Source organism: Rutilus rutilus, assembly GCF_951802725.1.
Source record: "Rutilus rutilus genome assembly, chromosome: 19".
In the NCBI taxonomy this organism is placed as follows: Eukaryota; Metazoa; Chordata; class Actinopteri; order Cypriniformes; family Leuciscidae; genus Rutilus; species Rutilus rutilus.
In genome coordinates this window covers 29,831,489-29,846,116 of record NC_140232.1, presented here as the reverse complement: position 1 = coordinate 29,846,116, position 14,628 = coordinate 29,831,489, and the positions used below count along the sequence as shown (strand labels likewise).

General features: G+C 36.0%; 1 protein-coding gene across 1 annotated transcript; it reads right to left on the bottom strand.

Moving 5' to 3' along the window:
* Nucleotides 1–4,965: 4,965 nt before the first annotated feature.
* Nucleotides 4,966–14,056, bottom strand: LOC311277909 (serine/threonine-protein kinase SBK1). The gene is made up of 4 exons (XM_084388390.1): nucleotides 13,995–14,056; nucleotides 12,421–12,602; nucleotides 10,568–10,770; nucleotides 4,966–7,311 (listed from the first exon to the last, which is right to left on the bottom strand). The coding sequence occupies exons 2-4, from the start codon at nucleotides 12,587–12,589 to the stop codon at nucleotides 6,664–6,666; spliced, it is 1,020 nt and encodes a 339-aa protein (XP_084244516.1). The 5' UTR covers nucleotides 12,590–12,602; nucleotides 13,995–14,056; the 3' UTR covers nucleotides 4,966–6,663.
* Between the last annotated feature and the right edge of the window lie 572 nt (nucleotides 14,057–14,628).

The following is a 14,628-nucleotide window of genomic DNA, read 5'->3' as shown; positions in this document are numbered from 1 at the left end:
TAATGCGTTACAATATTGCATTACTCCCTAAAAAAGTTACTACTGTAATTGCGTGGTTACTTTTTATGGAAGGTACATTGATAAAAATCATATATTTTTCGACATATACAAGATTCAACACATTTTTCAAGTCAGTTTAATGTAATTAAAGTTGAAATAACTTAAACATCCAAGTTGATTGTACTTAAAAATTTAAGGCAGCAACTTTTTTTTTAACTGTGTAGTGTTGTTACTTTTGCATACTTTTTCTCACCTGGGCTGGGCTTAATTGTTTGTTTTTTAATAACAACAACAAAAAGTTTATATTTTTGGCAAATGTAACGGCCCTTTCATACAAAAACTGAAATTAATAAGCCTTGGGCTGAAGGAAATGCAAATTCACACCTGTACAGTAGAGGGCGCAACTCAAAAAACCTTTAAGTTGTGCAGCCTTTCTGGATTGCAGAAGAATAAGAAAGTTCAACACTCTGGCTGCGTCCGAAATCGCATACTCTCTTGAGTAGGTACTTATTTTGTATAAGTACTTCACAAAAAAAAAAAAAAAAAAAGCACTCTAGTATGAATCTGTGTAATATGAATAATCTGGATGTACTATCACCATGTTTTCATTATTATGAGACCGACCAGCATCAGTTACGTCGCTTTACTGCCATTTATAAACCCTCTCCTGTGGCCTCATGGGATAGTTCATTGTACATCATAAGCACACTTCAGAATCTCGCTGGAAGAATAGGTCGTTCGGGCACTTTTTGCCAACTCTTTTATGAGGACTGTGAATTCAGACATACTTATTTAGTCTCTTACTGTTTTTAGCCTACTATATAGTAGGGAAGTATGTGATTTCGGATGCATAAAAACAAAAAATTGCAAATGTGATGTTTCACTAAAGTAATTTTTGCTTATTATGGTTGAATTAGATCATCAAAGGTCACCAGCAAAGACTTTGGAAAATAAAGTGAGATTAAATAAATCTTTGTATAGTTTAACATTTAATTACCTCATGTTTGTATAATATTCTGAGTTTGCATTTCCCTGATTTTATTCATTTTGACTGTTTTTGTGGAAGTGAGATGAATAAATGCATGCTCATATTTAGTCTAGAACTAAAATAACCATCATGTTCACACAGCGCGCATGGTGATTTCTCTCAACACTGCGACAGGAGACCTGTCAGTCAATAAATGGGAAAACAAAGTAACTTACTTATTTGAAAAAAATGAAGTCAGATATTTTGTTGTAAATTTAAAAGTAATGTTACTTTACTCGTTACTTGAAAAAAGTAATCTGATTGCGTATCTCACGTTACTTGCAAAGCATTACCACCAACACTGTCACGGAATAGGCCTTCTTTAAAATTAATTAATGATCAAATATTCAGTATATTATAAACCTAATAACGCTCATAAACAGCTTTCCTGCATAATATCATCAGTGAGTGATGCTCAGAAATATAATCAAGCTGTCATCTCATATGATGCTTTGCTCAATGTTTCCATGAGTCTAGACACACTGTACTGTACTGTGAGAGCAGAAATAACCTTCACAAACATGCCTGTGGATTGATGGTATAAGCAGTTGTTGGCTGTGAGATTGTGATTTTCCATAACGGCAAAGATTTATTAGCAGTACTGCATGAGCTGCTGGCAGTAACACGGATCCATTGGTTCTTCGGCCGCTGTTTCATGACATCTGGGCCTAAAAGCCTTATGGGATACTGGAGAGAGTGATGTCATGTGGAGGGGTCCTAGCTGATTTTTATGTTCCCACATTATATGACAAATAAGACAGCAAATAGTTTGGAATAATTATGTTTTTGTTTGTTTTTTGTGTGAAAGTAATGGGTTAGGGTTAGGGTCAAAAATACAGTAAAAAAACATTAATATTGTGAAATATTATTAAAATTCAAAATAACTTGTTTTCTGTTTAAATATATTTTAAAATGTAATTTATTCCTTCGATGTCAAAGCTGAATTTTCAGCATCATTACTCCAGTCTTCAGTGTCACATGATCCTTCAGAAATCATTCTATTTTTGAGATTTGCTGCTCAATAAACTTTTCTTATTATTATCAATGTTGAAAACTTAATATTGTTGTGGAAACTGATACACTAATGTTCAAAGGTTTGGGGTATAGTTTTTTTTTTTTTTTTTTTTTAAGAAATTAGTACTTTTATTTATCAAGGACACATTTAATTGATTGATGGTAAAGATATTTGTCATGTTACAAAATATTTCTATTTCAAATAAATGTTCTTTTAAACTCTATTCATCAAATAATTCTGACACAAATGTAGCATGGTTTCCAAAAAAAGCAGCACAACTTATTATTTATATTAATAAGAACCATTATTAATAGCAGCAAATTAGCATATTTGAATGATAACAATTCACCAATTCTTTCAGTTGCAATGCACAAACCATTTTGAATGTAATGGCCTTAATAGTGAATATATCATATACTTATCATGTTGCATTTATGGGATAAAAAGATAGTTGTAAAATATAGTTGTGACTGGTTTAACTGCAGCCACTGTGGTGGATGATATTTTAGTGTCATCGTAAAACACATAAAAGTCAAGTTGTGGAGTCTGTACACAAAGTACAGAAGCAGTCTGTGCTCGTCTGTTGCTCCACATGTGGCAGAAATGATCTGAGTGGCATTTATTATATCAGTTAGAGCCTGGTATTGGTGCAGTGCAGTGTGATAACTTCATTTCCACTTCAGCAGGTGTCAAAGTAGGAACCGACACTGTATCGGTTAGCGTTGTTGCTCCAGTGGCCTCCAAAAAAGTATTCAGACACTTAAAATGTCTGAACCTGATCGCATGACTTAAGAGAACATGAAACTTTTATTTATCATTTTTCTTCAATTTTTGGATTTTTAGAAAATGAATGAAGTCAGTTCTCCTCAAGGTCACACAAAAGCACTGTTATTTTAGTTTTATTAGCTTTTATTTTTATATTTTTAGTTTTCATGTTAGTTACATTTTTAGTTATTTCATTATGTGCCTTTGTCATTTTATTCATTTATTTTATTTTAGATATTGCTAGGCTATTTACATATTCGTTTAATTTATTTTTATTTCGGTTTTAATTTTAGGTTCAGGCATATATACATGTCAGGAAACACTATTACTATAACACTATGTTAGTATCCATGGATCACTGGATCTTTGGTAAGTTGTAAGGAACACTATATCTTTAAACTATAAACCTGTAGTTTAAACTGATTATGTTAAACTGATAAAAAAGGGGGCGTGTTCCAGCGGGTATGCATTGACATCACTTTCCCGCCGGAACACGCCCCCCTCAGCCGGACTGAGTGGCAAAAGAGCTGCTGCATGACTGGAGTTACTAGGAGAAACTGCGAAAACGCAAGTAAAACAAACGATTATCAGTTTAAATTAAAGGTTGGACTACAACTTACCAAAGATCCAGTGATCCATGGATACTGACAAGCAACCTGTAGGAAACGTGTTTTATGACATTTATGACACACTGTAAAAAATTTCTAACCCTCCCAAATCGAAAATTTCAAGTGACCGATAACATCTAAATTTTTCAATTGGCCCAAGTGAAATTCTGTAAATTATAAAATTAAATTGACAGAATTTCACTTGGGCCAATTGAAAAATTTAGATGTTATCGGTCACTTGAAATTTTTGATTTGGGAGGGTTAGAAATTTTTTACAGTGCATAAATACATAAAGCAAATTTGCCTGTGAACACTTCATATAAATACAATATAAGTTGGTCTAAATCCGGTTGATCACTTATAGGCTATCAATGTTATATTTATCGTCATATCGTCCAGCCCTAAAACTATAGTTTTTGTCAGCGTTTATTATAAACATCAAATTAGGCAGAATATACGATGGTAAATATTTAATTGATGAGCTGGTAAAACAATATATAACAATACAATATATAGGATATGATTTTACCCCAAAATTCAACATATTGAGATAAAATGATAACTGGAAATCCATGTTTCACTACCTGGAGTCCGGTTGTTTCTAGGAAATGCAGCAACCCATTTGCTTCTCTTTTCTGTAGCTTTCGGCAGTCTGTAAAAATATACCTCAGAGTTCTTTGTCAAATCTTTTTGTACTCAAAGCTCTTTCCCTTTTTAGATGTGTGTTGTGTGTTTTCCATGGCATTCACGCTGAAAACCAATGCTGCCACTCAGTCTTTTTGCCACTCAGTGGGCGTAACCACAGTCACTTCGGCTGACGATGACATCACGCGCATACCCTCTCTATACCAAGAAGGTTGATGAGGGGGAGGGTAGTGAATGACATCCCGGGTCACTAAAGACCCGAGGTATGCGTTTAAGGGCAAATTTTCGTTTAGTTTAAGTCTTTCAACTTTATTTCAGCTTTATTTCAATGAACAGAAATGTTTTAGTTGCCGATAATAACCCTGCACAGGAGTCCAAGCAGAGGAACCACAGGTGTAGTTCACTGCATTAATTGACAACCATAAAGTGTCCGTTTTCCATAAAGTGACCAGCGAAACGCTGTTATTGCCAGACGCTTTGTAAGAAGAATCTGGCTCAAAGTAACAACCGAAACAGATTATGAGTCATTGCTGAGGAGTCAAGCTTCAGTGAAAGCTGTTAAACCCTTTACCCCATGATGGGCTTTTGGCTGCTTTAGAGTATTTAGTAATGAAGGTCTTTGATTGGACCAGCTCACAGGGACTGCGGTAACATTATCCCGGTTAGTGTAACGCTCTAAATATGCTGCAAAGCAAAGGGAGCTGCCGGGTTCTGAAGTGCTGTCAAATCCCCAGCGTGACGACGCACCACCGGGACAGTTTCTCTAGAGCCGGGCCTAAACAAACACCAGCCCAGAATCCATCAATACCACACCAGCTGCAACAGATGCCTGGAGGTCTCTGAATGTTGAACAGAGAAGGTTGTAGTTGAGAGTGTTTGTATGTACTGTAATAAATTACTGGGGTTACAAGCAAAGGCCATCAGTGGCTTAGAAGGGGTTTCAAAGCACATTTTGCAACAAAAAAGGTTTGGTGCTTGTTTGTTTAATCCTGTCAATCATATTTCAAGGGTATATAACTATACCTCACTCGGGGAACTTTATTTTTAAACTGAATTGCTGTTAATGCAAATTATCCTTTTTCTTTCTTTCGTCAAGTAGTCTAGAGCTCTTTGCTCAAGCTCATGCATTATGATTTTTTTTTTTTTTTAAATCATGCTATAAGTAAATCAATACTTAGTTGGTTTGACATTTAAGGGCAGTTTTATGTTCGTTTAATGCAAGTGGACATAAATGCTTAAGTTAAATGTTTTAAAAGCAAGTCATATCTGATATTATGTTGCCTTTACACAGGAAATGTTTGGCATAAAGCTTTGAAATTTTGTCTCCACCATTTTTGACATAAGCAGCCATTATTGAATTTTATAATTAAGTACAAGTAAACTAAAATGGTTATATTACTACTAATGTTAGTTAATACACAACATTCTCAAACACTAGATTTATCCTTGGAGATAATATAGGACAGCCTTTAATAGTGACATGGGTCTCATAATACACACAGCAAACAAAACAAACAAGTTGATATGAAATCTATACACATTTTATACAAATATATAATAGATATTTCAATAAACTTGGATAGAAACACGAGTCAAATACAACAGTTGTTTAAAATTTACCCTTCATCTACACTACATTTATTGTCTGTTTGTCTTCTTTGTATTCTTCATTCACTGGACCCTCATTTATGCTAGAAACAAAACTGACTGGCAAATCATAAAATAATACAATATGGATCATTCCTGAAAGTGTCTGTAAATTTTGTGTGGAGGTAGAGGTTTGAATTGTGCGTGTTCATACCTGCGTCAGAGATTAAAGGGGAGGAGACGGTCCACTCATATAGAAATAAATGGGAAAAATTGTAACGCTCAATATGGCAGCTGTTGTCCTCGGTTAAAAGAGTCAACCACATTTTTGAGAGAGGCACCGCCTGTTTATTTACTCTATGTATGTGCATGGACCAGCCTGAAAAATAATTAATGTACGATTTAAGCTGATTTGAAGCAAGATTTATAATGGCATTGTAGACAGATTTTGTCCCAGATATTATTTAAATAACATTGCCAAAAAGTTTCGGACATTTTGAGCAAGATGGCGTCTCGTGTCAATGTCATATATTGAGCGTTACAATTATCCCTGCTTCCTCTGCCCTTACTATTGGTATAAAGAGTTTGTTAACAATAATAAAGATTTCAAGAACATTTCACTACAATTTTACACAAACCGCATCTAACCATGTGCGAATCAGATCATGTAGAAAAGTGTTTTGTTACAAAGGTTTTCTAAGGTCAAATAAACATAACAGTATACATTACAAGTATTATGTTATAGCTTGAATCCTCATATATATTTACTTTAATATAGACAATTAATTATGAATTGCTGTCAAAGCAGCCTAAATTGTATTTAATCCACAATAATTCAATACCGTGGCAAATTAGTGTTTTCCTCTTTACTCTTTAAGTAAACTACTTACTCTTTACTACTTCTCCGAAGTAACATCTATATCAACACCTCTAATGACGTCAGTTCAGCCCACCAATCATCTGTCTGCATTGCAATTAGCACCACATTCTGATTGCTAATTTGTCATATAACACCGTCACTGTTCACCACTGTGGCTGCTTCTGCAAGGGCTCGGTGTGGACGTGCTGACCTTCCCGTTTTCTCCCACCCATCCGTTGGCATCCTTCGCTCGTACCCAGTCTTTACCCACGTAACCTTTGACCTCCCCTATGGAGCACCTCTCACTGGCATCCAGCGCTAACATCCTCCTGAACATCTGCATGCACATGGGTGTGAACCTTTTCCATTGAGACGGCACGGGGGTCTTTGCCGGCGCTCTGCGCCAGTCTGCAAACTCCTCGTAGAAATCGTCGCTGTCGTTGCAGCGCTCCCAAGGGAAGAAGCCCGTGAGGATACAGAATAGAAGCACAGCAAAGGCCCAGGTGTCTAAAGTGGGCTCCACTCTGAGCGGAGGGACTTTCACCTCCTTCTGACCTTCCTCTAAGACCATGGCGCACAGCTCTGGAGCCATATACGGCAGCGTGCCTGATATGAAGCGGATGAAGGTTCCTTGTCTCTGGGTGAGGCCGAAGTCGGCCAGTTTGACCCGCCGGCAGTGTGTGTCCAGCAGCAGGATGTTCTCAGGCTTGATGTCCCGGTGGACCAGGCCACGCTGGTGGATGAACTCCAGAGCACAAGAGATCTGAACGGCACAGCGCTTCACTGCGCATTCAGGGATGCCCACCTGGAGAACAACAGAAATACAGTACAGTTTATTAATAAACTTTTGTTAAAAGTAGGTTATATTGTACACAAAAATGGCACAAAAAAAAACTGTAATATTTGGTAACAAAATAAATATGAAATATAAATGACATAAAATGACAAACTAATACAGTAAATCCATATTTTTGAGTACATATATATATACAGTCAAACAAAAAATTATTCAGACACCATATATAATTTTTGATATGTTTTTACTAGAGGGTGAAGGACACAATAGTACATTTATGTAAGTTAGGATAGCAAGGTGTCTGAATAAATTTTGATTTGACTGTGTCATAACATATAATAATAGTGTATAATGTATATAAATAACATTTTGCTAACCCTGCTTATGTGCAGATACAAAACTTTGTCAAGACAACATCATTGCAATATACGATTGCATGAGTTTAGGAGCCCCTGCTGTGTTATTACCCCTTTAAATCTTTCCAATCCTTCAGTACGTCTGGCTTAAGGTTTCACTGGATATGTTGAAGTAACAGAGACTCATGTTGTGACAGAGAAAAACAGCTGCTCTGCTCTTTTACTCACACATTACACCCTCCAAGATTTCCTAAGACATGTGAACATTACCGAAATATGTCAAGCGTACCTCCTGCTCCTTATTCAGTACGAAAAGCATGTGAACATGTTTAGCGTGCGGTCTGGATTCCAGATCCTTAAAGTCACTCCAGGCCTGCACTGGCATGTTAAGGGTCTGGAGCTTTATTAGTCACATACTGTGCAAGTGTTTGCTTCAGCTATGGGCACTTTGGCACTGCGGACATAAAATAAACCTAAAATATACGTTTCTCACTAGTTTCTTTCATTTGCATGCTCAACAGTAAATGATCCGATCAATGTCATTTTCACCATTCCACCATTTCAAATTATGGAATCACTCTGTGTTGGATGTTATGGTAGAGACATTTTTTTTGTAAAGTGACTCCATTGCTTATTCCATTGCTAATATTTTCTTAAAGTATCTGGAAGTTATGAAAGCCCTCAGAGGCCGTGCATTATTTTCTGAGACAAAAAAATCTGTAATAAAAAAATCATCACCCATCATATCTCTAGTCCGCAATGCATTTAATCAGCATCTGACAGACATCCTTATATAAGCATGCAGACATAAAATATACCACATCTGGAGACACATAGTGTCTGTGACGATAAGATTGTAACCTTCTCAAGTGTCGGACATTGATTTGGAAGCTATCTGGCAATGACAGACATAGTCAGTATGTCTGGCTATATATATATATATATATATGTAAGGGATAATGTAGGCGAGGCGGTTGTTATAGCGAATACAACCCCGACAGGCTGATCAGGACCCCGACGCGAAGCGGAGGCTACCCACCAAATAAATCAATAATTTGACACAAAATATTAATTTAAAAAGGAGTTTATTGATTTTAAAACCATTGTATTGCTTCCGCTAAAGAAAATAGTCCGTTCCGTCTCTACGGTTAGAATCCTGCGTCCATAGCAACGCTCTGTTTTTCATGGCAACGGTGTGTTATACTAGCAGCGGTCTGTTATCAAGAAATAACAGACCGCATTCTACATTAGAATTCAACCAGGCCATGTTATATATATATATATATATGCATGCAAATGATGCAAAAAGTACAAAAATATTATTTATTTGTGTATATTTATATATATATAGTGTGTGTGAAAGTGCTTTTATTACCTCCAAACCAAGAAAATATCATGATCACAAAAGATTAAGAAAAAAAAATCTTGACTTATTTGGGCTTAAGTATTAAATATACACAAATAAATAACATTTGACATTATTACAGATTTATTGGAAATGATGCACAATTTAATATTGAAATGAGATATTGATCTTGATTTTACTGTAATATCTATCTATATTCTAGAAACGTCTGTCTGTCTGTACAGTATGTCTGTCTGTGTGTGTGTCTGTTATTCGCATATCTCTCGAACCGTTAGTCCGATGGATTTCAAACTTGACAGGTGTATTGCTACGGGCACGAGTAAGTGCAGTTCCAAGTTTGACATTGTTTGGATTAGAAATGCAAAATAATATCGGTAAATATATATCGGTAAAAGAAGCACACACTGGCTTTTGCCGCTCTAGCCGCTCTGGCTTTTGACCCTCACAGAGAGGGTCGAAGAAAGCAGTGGAGCTTAAGTAGCTGTATTGTATGTCATTATGTCAGTATCAGTATTTGCTTTCTACCATGCACAAATAAAAATGTCATTGAACTTTTGCTGTGTAATTGTAACAATGAGCACTCAAATACACCAAACCAACAATTACTAAAAACACACACAAAAACTGATTTTGCACGGGCCTTTTGGCACTAGTTTACACTAATTGTGGCATCCTTTCCAACATGATCAACACCTTGTAATTTGTGTAAAAAAAAAAAAAAAAGTAGCCTACATATTTTTTTAATCCTAAATTAGGGAATAAAGGGTTAAAATGGAAAAAGTGGATATTTTGGTGTTCAGTGAACTTCTAGCAGTAATTTAATGCATAGTTCATAATTTTCCAAAGAAGAAAAGGGTTCTTGGGTTCTCCAGGGTTAAATGTGACCCTGCATCACAAAACCAGTCATAAGAAGCACGGGTATATTTGTGGCAATAGCCACATTGTATGGGTCAAAATTATCGATTTTTAAATTGTAAGTTTCCTACTGTAAATATATAAAACATTTATTTTTGTGAGTGAATGCAGCACAATCGCAAACATAAATGGACAACTTTAAAGGCGATTTTCTCAATATTTCGATTTTTTTTGCACCCTCAGATTCCAGATTTTCAAATAGTTGTATGTCAGCCAAATATTGTCCTATCATAACAAACCATACATCAATGGAAATCTTATTTATTCAACTTTCAGATGATGCATACATCTCAATTTTAAAAAATTCACCCATGTGACTGGTTTTGTGGTCCAGGGTCACAAATGTCAAATTTTATGTATTTAATTTAATTAATGAAACATTTAATAATTATTATTTTATGATGAATTGTTATAGTTAAAGACTGAATGTCCGGGACAAAGGACAAATTTATATATAAAATGCAATTGAAAAGTAGTAAAAATAATGGTGGCATGGTAAAAAGTTTTAATGTTTGAGTTTTAAAGTGCCCGTAGTTGAAGAAAGACCCATGCGTGTGTGAATTGGCAGTTCTAGCATTACTAGTGCATATGAATAAAGGGAAAGATCTGATGATGTTTGAGCACCCACCCGTGGCTGGATGATGGCGAACAGGTCCCGTCCTGTGACGAGCTCCTGGGCGAATCCGTAGTGCTCGTTGGACTGGAAGGCGATTCCAAACAAGCCCACGATGCATGGGTGGCAGGACAGATGCAAGGAGATGCAGTATTCTCTCAGGAAGCCCTGCAGTTTGGTCGAGGCTTTGGGAAGCACTTTGAGAGCCATTGGAGTCCCTGTGACACAATCAGCAGTGAAAAATACACAAGATCAGAGGACTTTTGGCCTTCATAGATGGTGCTCTATAGAGACATAAAATGATGACGTATAGTGGAAAGTATTTTCACAGCTGTTATGATGTCTTGGCATTAAGATTTGAGGGAGTGTAAAAGAGGAGATAGTGTTTCATTTAAATAGCATTAAATCATTTCTGCACTGCTCAAAGTGATCTCTAACAGAAGTGTCCATGCAGTAACTCTATCAAACTGTAATACTATAGTACTTTAGTACATACACATGGTACTGAATGATTCCGGTGTTCATGTACATGGGCAAAAAAGAAAAGAAAAGGGCTATGCCCAAAATGGCTAAACACTTTAGTTGTCGTAACCACAAATTATTGGTCAGGAAATTGCTTTAATTAGTATAATAATGAAAAATATTTTATGCTTTTGGTAGGCCTACATAAATGAACTAGCTGTTATATAAAGTTTTTTTGTCAGATGACCTAAAAATGTGCTTCAAGTGGGAACTGAATCTAAACTGATTTTATAAAAGTCCAAAATATTCTAGGTTATTTTATTAAATCAAACAGAAGGGTTTTTCCACAGGCAACATTTCAAATAGTACGCCTGCCATGACCTCGGCATGTTCAACTCAGTGAGTGGTGTCCATTTACCATCTTGAGAATAAAAACGATTCTTATGCGTTTTCTTGAAGCCGAACGTCACATGATCAAGCAGGTCTCATGCATCTCATGCATGAGAAAAAAAGAAAAAAAACTTTTAGATATCAATTTGCATATAGCTACAATGGACATCAGATATGATCATCTTTGCTTGCTCCGGTTAGATTTTGCTATATTTGGATGAGCGGTCGTTTGGATGGCTCGCCAATGTATTCGATTTCTCTAATACATAAAATAAGTACGATTGACAAGAGTTCGTCTGGGGAGAATAATTTATTAAAGGTTTGAAGTGTAGCAGCTCTTCAGCAGCGATGTTAGCATGTCGTCCTTCAAAAATCTTAACCCAAAGTACTTTATAACAGAGACTCGATACACAAGATTTGTGTGTATATACACAAGATTTGTGTGGGCCGTCTGGCCTACACCTATCAGTTCCTGTGGGTTCACACCTTTACAGACAGTTTCAGTTGATTGCATCTTGAGGCACAGTAACAATGTAAATGCATCTGACAAAAATACACATAATCTTTCACTCCTTTGACAGTATCTTGAGAAAAACAGCTGTATCTATATTCGATGAAGCACAAAAGACCTGAACCGGAAGCGATGCGACCTGTTTTATAGAATACGGAGGTTTTTTGTAGTGCATAACCCCATTGCGGTTTCAATTTATTTAATTGCTGCATTCGTCCATTCACCCGGACTCGCGCTCTCAAACAGTTTTCGTCTTGTGTCATATTTATTGTGTAAGTGTAATAATTTGTGAGCTGAAAAATGTACAGTCAGCAAGTCATTATCTTAAAATAAATCCATTCAGGGTGATACAAGACCCCAAAGGGGTTAGTTAAAAACCCAAGATTTCACTTTTTAATGCTGGGATCAGGTATGCATTTTTTTTTTTTTTTTTATCACAGAACTTACTGAACTTTTAAAAAACACAGTGAGTGACTTAATACAGAATAAAGGCTCAATAGCATACCTTTACAACGGTGGGTGACCAGCAGCACATGGCCATACTTGCCACGGCCAATTTCTTTAATGATGTTGAAATGTTCTTTAATCTCGAGCTGACATAAGCTCTGAGATGTCAACTCCATCAGCTCGTCTATCAGACTGCTGCCCTCCTCCACTGAGCCCAGTTCAATCATTGCACTGCCTGTCCTGGGAAATAAAAGAAAACCAAAGAATATTCAGCACACTGTTCATTTTAGAGTGTGTAAACGTTAACAACATAATGTCTTTCAATAGAAACTGTGCCCAGCTGTAAATGTGCATTTGTCTATGTAGGCTATATGATTATTATTCCAAATATATTATTATTATGATGTATAACATATATATATAAATAAAAACGTTCAAAATCACAAAAAAGTGTGGCTTAACTGACATACAGTAAACTATTTTCCTAAAACTGTAAATTACATCACATAAAGGACCCCTGTATACCAATTTCAGCAGAACACTTAATAAATATAAAGTTTAATTAATTCATAAATAACAAAAACGATTATATATTTCTAGAGTTTTCCTTTACATCATCTTGGAAATGCCACTCAATGACATTGCCAAACAGCAATTCTAAATAAATAAATAATAAAATGTTCATCAAAAACTGACTCTTTTGGAACTCTTGTATTGCACATTCACTTTGCAATAGCGGAGTGTTTCTGTTTGTCCTCGTCACTCATCACTGAACAATCAGCACATTCGTCCTCAGCTTCCAAACACTCACTACATACATTCCCGCTCCTGTTAAGCTCCTGTGCTCTCTGTACTCTGATACTCTACAAAACACGTGTGCAAGACCTGCCGCATCAGGAATATAAATACAGAATGTAATGTGGTTATGTGTGGTATGTGTGATTATCGTTTATGAGCTCTTCCTTCCCTTTAAACTCTAAGCAGGTTGTTGTAAATGACACTGCATGCTATTACAATGAACAGGAAAAAAATTAAAACATGTATTATGCTGTTAATAACTTTAAATTAATATAAATTATATAAATATTTATAAATGCACATGTGAATTATATCACATATGTTTGTGTAGTCCAGCCTTCTTAGTCCAGAATTTATTCAGCTTTTCTAAATCAACGCTATACACTGAAAAAAATCGTAACCGTGAAACTTGAAATGGTAACATCTAAATCAACCGGTTTTATTCAAGTCCAAAAATATGATTTAACATCACTGAATCCACCTGAATAAATTGATTTATACCCATAATTTGAATGCATTAAATCAGGAAGAAAAAGTTATTTAAGGTAACAATTGCATGTCACCACTTTTACTGTGTATTTAATCCAACCAAAATGGATTTTTCCATCAATATCAGTCTTCAACTGCATTGGCAATTTTAAGAAACATTTAAACCCACAATTAGCCTATTTACAAATCACTGCAATACAAAAATATTTGTAAATTCAGACTAGCAGAATAACAGTGTCCATATGCATGCACAATAATGCACAGGATTTAACTTAATCGACGATTCTGCCATTGTTAGCTGTGTAGTAATGTCTCTCTGTCTATCTCTCTCTGCCCTTCTCTCACCTCTCTGCAGCTGTGCAAAGGATCAGGGCGCCCAGACGCAGCAATAGCAGTGCTGCAGCCGAAGTGACTGAGGATTCCTGTTCTAACAAGGGCTTTGAGCTCCTGCAACGCTTTATATGGAAGAAGCACCCGCTCTGGGAAGAGTTACACTTCTCTGGTGCTGACTCCACCCATGTTCACTGACATATATCAGACACACAAGGCTGAGATGTCATATCATACGTCCCCAGATATGTTTATGCATATTCAGAAGCACGCACAAAAACCTAAGTTGGCCTATAGTTTCTACAAAAACACTGCGTTCAAAACTTCAGAACTGGCTTTTAAGATGCAGAGCACTTAATAATCAGTTGGTCATGTGCGTTTATGCACGTGTTGGACTGTCTATCTGTTTAAAGAACAGTTTATCGGTCTGATCGAAGGTGACAGTCTTTTGCATACTCTCACAACATCGTCAGATTCTATTTTTATCTCCATTCATCAGTTCTTTCATCAAAGAGACAGTGTTATTTTATAAGAACAACTTGACAAAGGGTTTCAATAGACAGAAATACTTGTAAATAAAATATATATTCATATAACAAGGATTTTAATCAAATCCCTCATAACAGGATGTCTATTAAATAATTTAAAT